Source organism: Neoarius graeffei, chromosome 15 (assembly GCF_027579695.1).
Source record: "Neoarius graeffei isolate fNeoGra1 chromosome 15, fNeoGra1.pri, whole genome shotgun sequence".
Lineage (NCBI taxonomy): Eukaryota > Metazoa > Chordata > Actinopteri > Siluriformes > Ariidae > Neoarius > Neoarius graeffei.
This window is the reverse complement of record NC_083583.1, coordinates 5844724-5859545: the sequence shown is the minus strand read 5'-3', so window position 1 is coordinate 5859545 and position 14822 is coordinate 5844724. Positions and strand designations below refer to the sequence as shown.

Below are 14822 nucleotides of genomic sequence, written 5' to 3'. Positions count from 1 at the left end.
AAGTAATCAACAACAGGGTGGTGTGACGAAGCAGCGTTACTGTTCCCACACAAAAGGGGATTCTTTTCCTATAACAACAACAACAACGCAGACTGAAGTGTTTATTCCTCTTATACCACAGGAATTTACCAACACTTTCTAAAAAGTTTCCATTTATTAGTGAATGACACATCACACTTTTTACTTCTAATGCTGTCAAACATCCATAAGTTCTCAATGACGTTCCAGCAGCTAATTAACAGTTATTCCATGAAATCGAGTCGTACATGAGCTGATAGGGTTATAATCCATGTACGACAAGATTGAGTGGAATAACTGTTTTATTCTATCCACATTCACTGGATTTTGAAAAACAGAACATTTTTATTTTTTGCAAATTCAATAAATAAAAACTTGCTACAAAATGTCTGACAAAATAATTTCTGCTTAGAATGTAAACAAACCGGCGAAATGACAGGAGCAATTTGTGAAAAATTCGATAATAACAATAATAATAATTCTTGAAAAATAATAAATATACGTTCTTACCATCAAATACTTTTATTTCATATTTTCTTGCTTTTTCTTTTTTGTATTTTTTGGGGTTTTGTTTTCGAGTCGAGTTTTTATTTCGTCCTCGGTCGGTTCAGCAACACGAGCCGCCATTTTGTTTTTCTCTACTCGCAGTACTGTATATGAGCTGATATCCTAGTAGTAGAGCAGCCAGTCAGAGCGTGTGATTGCTCATATCCAGTGAATGTGGCTAGAATAATTCCGTATATGTTCTGTATGTTATTTCATAGTCTTGATGTCTTCAGTATTGTTCTACAATGCCAATTTAGTTGAGTTAGTTATGGCCGGGTTCTTGCCCGAACTGATGAGTTTTTCTTTGGCTAATCAGACACAATGTAAACCACCACTCTTGCCGGAGCAGTTAGGGGTCAGGCGCCTTGCTCAAGAGCACTTGAGCCAGTCCTGCTGATTCAGGGAATCAAACCAGCAACCTTTTGGTCCCAAAGCTGTTTCTTTAACCATTTGGCCATGGCTTCCCCATTGTAATCTTACAAAGTCAAAGTCAAAAGTCAAAGTCCCTCCCGTGCCAGGACCTGGTCTTCCCAGGCAGTTTCCCATCCCAGTACTAACCAGGCCCTTAAGGCACATTGGGCAGCACCAATCTCCGCTTCCGTAGCCCTCGGCCTCTCACCTATACAGCTAGGGTTACAGTGGGAATTTTAGCCCATTCCTCTGGTAACCACGAGAGTTTGACTCCCCACTCGCATCTGTATTGGCAGTAGGTATCATTTTTATGATGGTCTTTGGTATGACCCGACCACGAGTAGAACTCATGATCTCCTGAATGAAAGATAGACACGATAACCACTAGGCCAGCTCGCGGTGTTTTACAATGTAGAAAACACAAAATACATAAATTAGTAGAGTGGGGTGTACAAACTTTTGACTGGTACTGTAGAGACGTGTCCATGATTCCAGAGGGTTAAAAACAAAAATGTAGCTTAGATAGATAGATAGATAGATAGATAGATAGATAGATAGATAGATAGATAGATAGATAGATAGATAGATAGATAGATAGATAGATAGATAGAGTCATCTGCTTCATCCTGAAGACTTTCTCACTTTGGAAAAATATCTGACTGTGACAAAGTGCTGACGCTGGAGACTCCTTCCATAAATATTCAGCAGTAAATTCCACCATCACAACGATTCTACATGTTTTTAAATCTGTTTATTATGAGTGCAGCATCCGCTTTACAAGTCCCTGTGAATGTACTGTTACTATAGAAACGGTAAGTGCATTACTGGATGTAAACCTGTGATTTGCAGCTGCACTACTGTCAGAGCTGCTGTTATAGGAAAATAATCAACACCTCGTCCTCTGACCAATCACAATCCAGAATTCAACACAAACTGACAGTCTTGGAGACACGAACCAGTCGAGTGGCTCCAAGCGCTGAATTCTGGGTCAGGACAGGACGCTTTGCCTGCATTACTACCAGCAGTTCTTGCTTTTCTCACTGCAGAGACATAAATATTTACACAGAGCACAAACGCTGAGACGAGAGGCGCGAGTCACGCCCGATTCAGACATGGGAGGTCGGCGTGAGGTCATTAGTCAGCATGGTGAAATCAAACTCCCACTGAGGTGAGCATTTTTTCCCCTCCAGTACCCACCGAACAACACCGTTAAACTCTCCTACACACACAACAACAACAACGTCCATACAGCTACATGAGGACAATATCAGAACCTGGATCTGTGGAACCAACTCATCATTACTGCACATTTTTACAACATTTTATATTCCACACACACTTGATTACAATATGAACAATTACTTTCAAATAATTTACAAGAATTCGTTTTATTATTTAGGACGTAATTTAAAACTTGCATCCTCTCAACACTTTTCCGCTTTTTCTTCTTCTTACTAATCTCTCTTTCTCCTTGAGTGTTAGAAAGACGCTTTATAAATCTCCCGTGTTACAACAGCAGGGTGCTGGAACCCGACTGTTTATGTAAGGATTATTATTTCCATTTCTCTTTCATAAAAGTATCTGGGAAGCACAAACTATCAGTCGTACAGGAAACAAACCCGGTATATAGGTCAGTGTGAACGGCTGATCTTAATGAAACTTAATACACCGGTTCCTCATGGCACAGAAAAGCTCTGTACCAAATGTCAAACAAATTAGCCTCAAGGGGGCACCACAACAAGCTACAACACGTTTTCACCTGTAGCTCTGGAATGTTTTGGCCCATCTTTAAAAAAAAAAATTATTTTTGCTTTGAAGACCTTATGCAATGCACCATCATAGGAACATCAAACTTCCAATGGTCCCCTAGATCATTTGGAAACACGTATTTTTTCAAACTCGTCCTAGACCGTTTGTCCGATTTGCATCAAATTTGGTGGACATCATCTCCAGACCATGGTGATGATAAGATGTAAAAGGAATTTTGATTCATCAAACCGTTTCCAAATTATGAGCCAATGAATTTTTAAGGTATGGCCACTATTGACTCTATGGCCACGTTCAAATTTCATAAAACTTAAAGGACATCAAATTTTGTGAAATTTTGTCCACAGGGGGTGCTCATGTATCTCAAAAACTGTTTATTCTACAAAGTTTACATCATGTGGTCTATCTGACTCCATTTTTTTTTACATTTTCTACAATTCCACCTTTTATGTCTCCTGTTGAAATCATTAAACCACTTCTAATTCTAACATTGTTTGTGACGTCTGCAAACTGCTTGGACCCCTACAATTGCAGCTTAAATTACATCTATATTATTATTGTTATTGTTATTGTTCTTCTTCTTCTTCTTTTCATCCATCCATCCATTATCTATGCTGCTTATCCTTCAGGGCTGTAGGGGAAGCTGGCGCCAATCCTGGTTGACTTCGGGTGAGGGGCGGGGTTCACCCTGAGGTGGCAGGTCGCCAATCTATCACAGGGCTACACAGAGACGAACAACCATCACACTCATATTCACGGAGGATTTAGAGTCACCAGGTGACCGAATCACAGTCTTTGGACTGTGGGAGGAAACCAGAGAACCCAGAGGAAACCCACACAGGCACGAGGAGGAGAGAACATGCAAACTCTACACAGAAAGACCCCAATCGACTGCGAGGTTCGAACCCAGAACCTTCTTGCTGTGAGGCAATAGTGATAATCATTGCACCACCGTATTATTATTATTATTATTATTATTTTTGTTGTTGCTGTTGTTGTTGTAGAACCAGAACTGATCCCAGAGCTGTAGGTTCCAGAGGCATGGCCACTTTATCATCATTCGACTCCAAAAATATACCATGATACTCAGTACCCATCACAATATTTGGAGTTTTGCTGGCTTTAATTTTGCTTATAATTGGGAATCAAACAGTGGATTCATATGAAGTTGTTGTTGTTATTATTATTATTATTATTAAAAATGACGAGAGATTTTAATCCATATTTAAATGAGGAATAAAACAAAGCACTAGAGTTGTAAAAGCACTGATATCTAATGACATCATATCAACTGATATCGTATCATATCACATCATATCATATCGCCCAGCTCTACGATTCCAGCAAACTTCATGAGTCATGTTCAGCTCATGATGATTTTAAACATCATTGTGGTGTTGTGTGTGTTTTATTCAAATGCTGATGAAGCTTTCAGTCTTTACTGATGTTAAAATAAAAATAATATTCCAATAATATATTTTCGGCATTAATCCCCCGCCAAAAAAAAACCCCAAACAAACACAAAAACATGATCAGATTTTTCCAGATTACTGTCTGACATGTGAGGAAAAATAAACATCTAGTGGATGAAATGCTTTGAAAAATCGCATTTGAATTTTTATTTGTAGCCAGTTTGAATGTTAATGAGGCTATAACGTTGTACCAAAGACAGACTGAACATTAGATCAAAAATTAAATCAGAGCTAATAAAGTGAATTAGCCAAAAAGTTTCAGAAATGTAGGCCAAGTTCCAGTATCAGCATACATTTAAAAGCAGAACAAATGTGAATATAGTGCTTGTCATGTTTAAATATATGCAAATATTATGCAAATCTATGTAGAATTCCAACAGTCGCAGGTATCTGACAGCGCTTAATGGTGTATTTATTTATAACCGAAAACAATTTCAATGTTAGAAATAGCAATCAAGAATCTAAAGTCCATCTAGATGCATCAGGAATTGTTTTATAATCAGTCAGATCTCTCGAGAAATTATTCAAAGCCAATCATTTATATTTTCTCTTTGATGGTCATCAGTGGAATTTAGGTTCTCTTGCTCACCCTGTATCCTGCACGTATGAGAGGCGTGTTCAGATAGACACATACGGCGGCAGTAAGGGTGAGAGTGGGCAAAGACACACCAAAGAGTGGCCACCACCTAAATCTCACCAAACTTTTCATCTCATCTCATTATCTCTAGCCACTTTATCCTGTTCTACAGGGTCGCAGGCGAGCTGGAGCCTATCCCAGCTGACTACGGGCGAAAGGCGGGGTACACCCTGGACAAGTCGCCAGGTCATCACAGGGCTGACACATAGACACAGACAACCATTCACACTCACATTCACACCTACGGTCAATTTAGAGTCACCAGTTAACCTAACCTGCATGTCTTTGGACTGTGGGGGAAACCGGAGCACCCGGAGGAAACCCACGCGGACACGGGGAGAACATGCAAACTCCACACAGAAAGGCCCTCGCCGGCCACGGGGCTCGAACCCGGACCACTACACCACCGTGCCACCCCTCACCAAACTTTTATTTTCTCATTAATGCTCAAGCGGGATGTATGGTGGCCGCTGCCTGGTCCACTATCTGCTCTGCAGGGGTAAGAGGCGTGTCCTTTTCTACGCATCGGGTAGCAATGAGGGTGGGCGAAATTCGACACACCACCAACGAATAACTTTTATTTTGCTCAGTAATGCTTTTGCATTATGGGTTTGATCGCTACCCCTTGGTCCATGTTCTTGCCCACGCTCATGGCTACCCCGGGTCTCAACCTACAGTAGACACGCCTCGACAGCACCTGCAGGTTGGAGGTGAATGCAAAAGGATGCAACAAGATCTTTAAGTTGACGGATCAGTCATTATCTTGAAAGCCAGAACGATGACGATGATGATGATGATGTCAGCTTTTTGGTGGGTTTGGAGATTTAGTGGAGAGCAAACAGGTTAGAGGAATCACAAGTTGAATAGATAAATAAATAAATGTGTATATTGAATGCACAGAAGTGTAAACAGGTAGAGATGTGATTGATGGAAGGCGGGTGAGGAATTCAGCGTAGGATGATGATGATGATGATGATGCTGATGATGATGATCAGAGCTTAAAGCTGTACAGAATGATGACAGTGTTAGAAATGGTCGTGTTGGAGATTGAGAACTGATCTCCTACCTTTAAAACCCGGATCCCTGCAGGAGCAGCAGTGGAGGTGGTGGTGGAGCTTCCTCCTCCTCCTCCTCCTCCTAAGCGGCTCGCCGATCGGTTCGATGCCGCGTCGTGGAGCCCGGGGCTCGGCCACGTCCCCCCGCAGCTCCGGCCCTCCTCCACACCGGCACCGCCTTTCCTCTCGGCGCTTTTCTCCTCGTCCTTCATGCCGTCGCTTCTACAGGAACTCCACTCGGAACGACTCCTTCTGAATTCCGACACAGGAGGCGGCAGAAAAAGCCCATCCTGACTCGGTGAGACGCCATCATGAGGGCTGAGGATCAATCCCTCTCTCTCTCCCTCTCTCTCTGTCTCTCTCTCTCTCGGCTGTCAGAACGCACGATGAATAAACATAAGAGGGGCGGAGCTATCTCATTTCATATCATTACTATTCATGAGCCATCCATCCTGCATTATTTTTTTTTTTCCCTTCCATTTCAAAAAATTCACCCAGGTCAGATTCTGTATATAGATTAAAGTATATAACACTATATAGCCAAAAGTTTATGGACACCTGACCCTACATCCCATTCCGGGGCGGCAAGAAGGTCCTGGGTTCGAGCCCAGCAGCCGACAGGAGCCTTTCTGTATGGAGTTTGTCTGTATATTTAACCGTGTCTGCATGGGTTTCCTCCGGGTGCTCCGGTTTCCCCCACAGTCCAAAGGCATGCAGGCTAATAATTCAGAGCATTTTTAACATAGTTACTGGGAGGGGGCGGCACAGTGGTGTAGTGGTTAGCGGTGTCGCCTTACAGCAAGAAGGTCCGGGTTTGAGCCCCGTGGCCGGCGAGGGCCTTTCTGTGCGGAGTTTGCATGTTGTCCCCGTGTCCGCGTGGGTTTCCTCCGGGTGCTCCGGTTTCCCCCACAGTCCAAAGACATGCAGGTTAGGTTAACTGGTGACTCTAAATTGAGCGTAGGTGTGAATGTGAGTGTGAATGGTTGTCTGTGTCTATGTGTCAGCCCTGTGATGACCTGGCGACTTGTCCAGGGTGAACCCCGCCTTTCGCCCGTAGTCAGCTGGGATAGGCTCCAGCTTGCCTGCGACCCTGTAGAACAGGATAAAGCGGCTACAGATAATGAAATGAGATGAAACCAGCTTCAAACCAGCTTCACTGGGAGACCAAATTTTAAACCAAGTTATGTTAGATTGATGCTGAAAGGTAAAACTGAAATGGGATTATGGGAGATGCTTGAATTGCTGGTCCAAATTCATAAGACTGTTTTCTTTGGATTGGAATGTTTAAGAAATATTGAAGTTGGGTTGTCAAGACTGTTCCAATTTCCAAATTATAGACTAAATATACAGTTATTTGATGCTATGTTTCACATTGAGCAATAAAATTGAAGATTTTCTTATTACTTATTTTTCACTGTTTCTTCTCATCTCATCTAATTATCTCTAGCCCCTTTATCCTGTTCTACAGGGTCGCAGGCAAGCTGGATCCTATCCCAGCTGACTACGGGCGAAAAGCGGGTACACCCTGGACAAGTCGCCAGGTCATCACAGGGCTGACACATAGACACAGACAACCATTCACACTCACATTCACACCTACGCTCAATTTAGAGTCACCAGTTAACCTAACCTGCATGTCTTTGGACTGTGGGGGAAACCGGAGCACCCAGAGGAAACCCACGCGGACACGGGGAGAACATGCAAACTCCGCACAGAAGGGCCCTCGTCAGCCACGGGGTTCGAACCTGGACCTTCTTGCTGTGAGGCGACAGTGCTAACCACTACACCACCGTGCCGCCCCACATAATATTATGAAAGTTGACAAAACAACTTAAACTCATAGTGTAATTTTAGTATTTTACCATACTTATGATGAAGTTATGGTAACTTGGCACTGCATTAACTATGTTGATATTATGCTGGCTGAAATGAGGATTCGTAATGAGGCAATTTGCATCACAGAATATGCTGCAGCGGTGCAGCCGCATGGACTCTGGGGCCTGTGATTGTATTGCCCAGACCAGTTGGTCTCCTAGTGGAAAATCCTTAAAAAATGCTCTGTAATAATTGGCTCTAAATTGACCGTAGGTGTGAATCTGAGTGTGAATGGTTGTCTGTGTGTCAGCCCTGTGATGACCTGTCCAGGGTGTATCCTGCCTCTCGCACATCAAAAAAAGTCAAAGTCCTTCCCGCACCATGTGGCCTTGGCCTCTCACATAGCTAGGGTTACAGTGGGGGGCTAGTCTCCTGGTAACCTTACTTACATCTTACATCTTCCCCAGATAGGCCTCAGGGCCTGTCAGTTGAGAGCATCGCCTTCTCCATTCCTCTCGGTCTTGGAAGACCCCCTCCTCCTCAAGTCTGTCTAGTCTGCCATTTGTTAATATTTCTTGTATGTTGTCCTTCCACCTTTTCCTAGGTCTGCCTAGAGGGCACTTGCCCTTTGGTTTGTATTTGAATGCTATTTTTGGAATCCTTCCATCTTCCATTCTTTTGACATGCCCTAGCCATCTAAGGGCGGCCCTTTCTATGTCTTCTTCTATCGATGTTATACCAAGGATTCCTCTTAGGTGGGTGTTTCTCAGTCTGTCCGCTCTCGTCTTCCCTAGAACCACAAGAGTTTAACTCCCCACTCACATCTGTATTACAGTGTGCCTTGCCAGATGGTAGACAGTACTATTTTTATGATGGTCTTTAGTACGACCCGACCGTGAATAGAACTCCCAATCTCCCAATCGAGAGGCGGACACGCTAACCACTAGGCCACTAGCCGGTACCACCTCTGGCCCATAGTCAGCTGGGATAGGCTCCAGCTTGCCTGCAATAAGCAGCTACAGACACAAGAACAGTTTTTTCCCTCAGGCTGTCTCTGTGATGAACAGCTAAAACCAGACTCAAATATCAGTAACATCAACTGTGAGATATCTGCACACTCATACCGTCATTCTATTTATATTTACTAATTCATCCTTGCACTATGCTGTCTATACATATATATTTACCCTTCTACATGTACATAGCTTTTTGTTTTTTTCTATGCTTTTTATCTGTACCAAAAGAGCTAAGTAAAACCGGAGTCAAATTCCTCGTGTGTTCACATACCTCGCAAATAAAGTTTATTATTATTATAATGGATGGATGGATGGATGGATGGAACATCCCATTCCAGATTTACACCTTCTTCTGTCCAGCACTATTGCCATGTGGATCCATCCATTATTCGTAACCGCTTATCCTGTTCTACAGGGTCATGGGCGAGCTGGAGCCTATCCCAGATGACTCTGGGTGAGAGGCGGAGTACACCCTGGACAAGTCATCAGATCATCACAGGGCAGACACACAACCATTCACATCAATTTAGAGCCACCAATTATCCTAATCTGTACATTAGAGGAAACCTACACAGAAACAGGGAGAACATGCAAACTCCACACAGAAAGGCTTCCATCATCCACTGGGCTTGAACCCAGAACCTTCTTGCTGTGAGGCGACAGTGCTAACCACTACACCACTGTACCACCCATGTGGATATTAACTGGAGCATAGTTTTACACCAGATGCCCTTCCTGCCACAACCCTCCCATTTCTGGGCTTGGAAAACAACCACTCACACACACACACATTCACACCTATGGGCAATTTAGAGTAGGCAATTATCCTAACATGCATGTCTTTGGACTGTGGGGGAAACCGGAGCACCCGGAGGAAACCCACGCGGACACAGGGAGAACATGCAAACTCCACACAGAAAGGACCCCGTCAGCCGCTGGGCTCAAACCCAGAACCTTCTTGCTGTGAGGTGACAGTGCTAACCACTACAGCACTGTACCGCCCCCATTCCAGATTTACACCGTTCAGCCATAAAATTAAAAACACTGACAGGTGATGTGAATAACATTGATTAGCTCATTACAATGGCACCTATCAAGGGGTGGGATATATTAGGCAGTAGTGAACAATCAGTTCTCGAAGCAAGAAAAATGGGCGAGTGTAAGGATCTGAGAGACTTTGACAAACTGTGATGGTGAGATGACTGGGTCTGAGCATCTCCAAAATGGCACTTTTTGTGGGGTGTTCCCAGTATGCAGTGGTTAGTACCGAACAAAAGTGCTCCAAGGAAGGACAACCAGTGAACTGGTGACAGAGTCATGGGTGTCGAAAGCTCATTGATTCAAATGGGGCACAAAGGCAATCCATATGTTCGAATCCCACAGAAGAGCTACTGTAGCACAAACTGCTGAAAAAGTTAATACTGACACCTTTCCGTATTTCCTTCTTTGCTGTTATTTTAACCAAGGATTAGGTTTAGGACTGATGGGAAGCCGTGGCCTAAAGGTGAGAGAAGCAGGACCAAAAGGTTACCAGTTTGATTCCCTGGACCAGCAGGAATGGCTGAAGTGCCCTTGAGCAAGGCACCTAACCCCAGGCTGCTCTGGGTAGGATGTATGCCACTCTGGATAAGAGCATCTGCTACAGTGGTGATTCAAAGTTTGCGAACCCTTTAGAATTTTCTATATTTCTGCATAAATATGACCTAAAACATCATCAGATTCTCACACAAGTCCTAAAAGTAGATAAAGAGAACCCAGTTAAACAAATGAGACAAAAATATTATACTTGCTCATTTATTTATTGAGGAAAATGATCCAATATTACATATCTGTGAGTGGCAAAAATACAACCCCGATTCAAAAAAAGTTGGGACAAAGTACAAATTGTAAATAAAAATGGAATGCAATGATGTGGAAGTTTCAAAATTCCATATTTGATTCAGAATAGAACATAAATGACATATCAAATGTTTAAACTGAGAAAATGTATCATTTAAAGAGAAAAATTAGGTGATTTTAAATTTCATGACAACAGCACATCTCAAAAAAGTTGGGACAAGGCCATGTTTCCCACTGTGAGACATCCCCTTTTCTCTTTACAACAGTCTGTAAACGTCTGGGGACTGAGGAGACAAGTTGCTCAAGTTTAGGGATAGGAATGTTAACCCATTCTTGTCTAATGTAGGAGTCTAGTTGCTCAACTGTCTTAGGTCTTTTTTGTCGTATCTTCCGTTTTATGATGCACTGAATGTTTTCTATGGGTGAAAGATCTGGACTGCAGACTGGCCAGTTCAGTACCCGGACCCTTCTTCTACGCAGCCATGATGCTGTAATTGATGCAGTATGTGGTTTGGCATTGTCATGTTGGAAAATGCAAGGTCTTCCCTGAAAGAGACGTCATCTGGATGGGAGCATATGTTGCTCTAGAACCTGGATATACCTTTCAGCATTGATGGTGTCTTTCCAGATGTGTAAGCTGCCCATGCCACACGCACTAATGTAACCCCATACCATCAGAGATGCAGGCTTCTGAACTGAGCTCCGATGACAACTTGGGTCGTCCTTCTCCTCTTTAGTCCGAATGACACGGCGTCCCTGATTTCCATAAAGAACTTCAAATTTTGATTCGTCTGACCACAGAACAGTTTTCCACTTTGCCACAGTCCATTTTAAATGAGCCTTGGCCCAGAGAAGACGTCTGCGCTTCTGGATCATGTTTAGATACGGCTTCTTCTTTGAACTATAGAGTTTTAGCTGGCAACGGCGGATGGCACGGTGAATTGTGTTCACAGATAATGTTCTCTGGAAATATTCCTGAGCCCATTTTGTGATTTCCAATACAGAAGCATGCCTGTATGTGATGCAGTGCCGTCTAAGGGCCCGAAGATCACGGGCAGCCAGTGTGGTTTTCCGGCCTTGACCCTTACGCACAGAGATTCTTCCAGATTCTCTGAATCTTTTGATGATATTATGCACTGTAGATGATGATATGTTCAAACTCTTTGCAATTTTACACTGTCGAACTCCTTTCTGATATTGCTCCACTATTTGTCGGCGCAGAATTAGGGGGATTGGTGATCCTCTTCCCATCTTTACTTCTGAGAGCTGCTGCCACTCCAAGATGCTCTTTTTATACCCAGTCATGTTAATGATCTATTGCCAATTGACCTAATGAGTTGCAATTTGGTCCTACAGCTGTTCCTTTTTTGTACCTTTAACTTTTCCAGCCTCTTATTGCCCCTGTCCCAACTTTTTTGAGATGTGTTGCTGTCATGAAATTTCAAATGAGCCAATATTTGGCATGAAATTTCAAAATGTCTCACTTTCGACATTTGATATGTTGTCTATGTTCTATTGTGAATACAATATCAGTTTTTGAGATTTGTAAATTATTGCATTCCGTTTTTATTTACAATTTTTATTTTGTCCCAACTTTTTTGGAATCGGGGTTGTATGTGAACCTTTGCTTTCAGTACCTGGTGTGACCCACTTGTGCAGCAATAACTGCAACTAAACGTTTGCGGTAACTGTTGATCAGTCCTGCACACCGGCTTGGAGGAATTTTAGCCCGTTCCTCCGTACAGAACAGCTTCAACTCTGGGATGTCGGTGGGTTTCCTCACATGAACTGCTCGCTTCAGGTCCTTCCACAACATTTCAATTGGATTAAGGTCAGGACTTTGACTTGGCCATTCCAAAACATTCACTTTATTCTTCTTTAACCATTCTTTGGCAGAACGATTTGTGTGCTTAGGGTCGTTGTCCTGCTGCATGACCCACCTTCTCTTGAGATTCAATTCATGCACAGATGTCCTGACGTTTTCCTTTAGAATTCGCTGGTATAATTCAGAATTCATTGTTCCATCAATGATGGCAAGCCGTCCTGGCCCAGATGCAGCAAAACAGGCCCAAACCATGATACCACCACCACCATGTTTCACAGATGGGATAAGGTTCTTATACTGGAATGCAGTGTTTTCCTTTCTCCAAACATAACGCTTCTCATTTAAACCAAAAAGTTATATTTTGGTCTCATCCGTCCACAGAACATTTTTCCAATAGCCTTCTGGCTTGTCCACGTGATGTTTAGCAAACTGCAGATGAGCAACAATGTTCTTTTTGGAGAGCAGTGGCTTTCTCCTTGCAACCCTGCCATGCACACCATTGTTGTTCAGTGTTCTCCTGATGGTGGACTCATGAACATTAACATTAGCCGATGTGAGAGAGGCCTTCAGTTGCTTAGAAGTTACCCTGGGGTCCTTTATGACCTCGCCGACTATTACACGCCTTGCTCTTGGAGTGATCTTTGTTGGTCGACCACTCCTGGGGAGGGTAACGATGGTCTTGAACTTCCTCCATTTGTACACAATCTGTCTGACTGTGGATTGGTGGAGTCCAAACTCTTTAGAGATGGTTTTGTAACCTTTTCCATCCTGATGAGGATCAACAACGCTTTTTCTGAGGTCCTCAGAAATCTCCTTTGTTCGTGCCATGATACACTTCCACAAACGTGTTGTGAAGATCAGACTTTGATAGATCCCTGTTCTTTCAATAAAACAGGGTGCCCACTCACACCTGATTGTCATCCCATTGATTGAAAACACCTGACTCTAATTTCACCTTCAAATTAACTGCTAATCCTAGAGGTTCACATACTTTTGCCACTCACAGATATGTAATATTGGATCATTTTCCTCAATAAATAAATGACCAAGTATAATATTTCTGTCTCATTTGTTTAACTGGGTTTTCTTTATCTACTTTTAGGACTTGCGTGAAAATCTGATGATGTTTTAGGTCATATTTATGCAGAAATATAGAAAATTCTAAAGAGTTACAAACTTTCAAGCACCACTGTAAATGCCTGTAATGATGGGGTTAGGCCCAGGGGCCTGAGGAGCCAGAGAGCCACAAAGCTATAGCTTCGACATAAAGATGCTCTTATTAACAACCCGGAGTCAAAGGTCTAAAAATCTCTCTTGAAAAACTTAAGAAATAATGTTTATCACTTTAGTTTTCTGTCGGACTTTGAGGGTCAAATCCTCTGTACCTGATGCCGTTAGAAGCTCAAAGGGGCCAATTTACATCCAAACTTCCAAGACCCTGCAAGTTCTTCCCCCACCTCATTGTGTCTTGTGCTTGCTGACTCGTAGAACAGCCTGGACCTCCAGACCAGGATATGACTGCATTGTCACATGACCATTGAGCTGCTTGATTTGGGGCGTCGTAGGACATTAGGTGCTCAGAGTGCTGCCTGTTGAAATGTTTTGAATGGTAAAATATCCTGCATATTCAGTAACCAACACCGTGCTCTATAAACATGCCGTGCTCGGCCTGAACAGAAACGAATGAAATGTTTTAATAGTTTATAACACCACGCCGCTTCCAAAAGTCAAGTGTTGTCCCCTGTGATTGCAGATGTCATAAATTTTACCTTTATGACTTACAGTTCACGGTGAAAGGTCTTGTTCAAGGGCCCAGTCGTGGCAGCTTGGCAGTGCTGAGATTTGATCTCAAGACCTTCTGATCAGTCATCCAACATCTTAACCGTATTACAGCACAATGAAATTCGTTCCTTCGCATATCCCAGCTTGTTAAGAAGCTGAGGTCAGACAAGATACGGCTTGGCAGTGCTGGGGCTTGAACCCCCGACCTTCTGATCATGAACCCAGAGCTGCACGGTTTTCATAGGCTGGATTTAGCCTGTTTTGATTTGAAGTGCATGCATCTTTTACAGTTGTGCTTTCCAATGAAATGTAATATTGGTATAATAAAAAACTGCAGACGTTCCGCCATAACTTTTGTTTAAAAGTTTATTTTACTTTTAATTTCGGTGCAACCATCAACGAACGAGTCCAGTGAGATAGTGCTCCTGTACTTCAGTACCATCCTACTGATGTGTTAAATCGATCAAGCTATTCATTCTTTTTTTTTTTTCATGGCTACCAGCTGCTCCGGTGCAACACAGGATCATGTGTTTTTCCCGTTTCTTTTTATTAAAAGCTGTTTGCCAGATAAGCTCCACTGGAAACACAGAGCTGTCGAGGTGAGAACCTGCTGGAGGTTTGATGCAAGAGGAAAAGAAA

At 42.9% G+C, this 14822-nt stretch overlaps 1 protein-coding gene across 1 annotated transcript in view; it reads right to left on the bottom strand.

Annotated features, from left to right (window-relative positions):
* Positions 1-6186, bottom strand: part of phlpp2 (PH domain and leucine rich repeat protein phosphatase 2) — a 122263-nt gene extending 116077 nt beyond the window's left edge. The window contains exon 1 of the mRNA XM_060940804.1: positions 5918-6186. Within this exon, the coding sequence (XP_060796787.1) occupies positions 5918-6118 (201 nt within the window). The 5' untranslated portion in view covers positions 6119-6186. The remainder of the gene's footprint in view (positions 1-5917) is intronic.
* Between the last annotated feature and the right edge of the window lie 8636 nt (positions 6187-14822).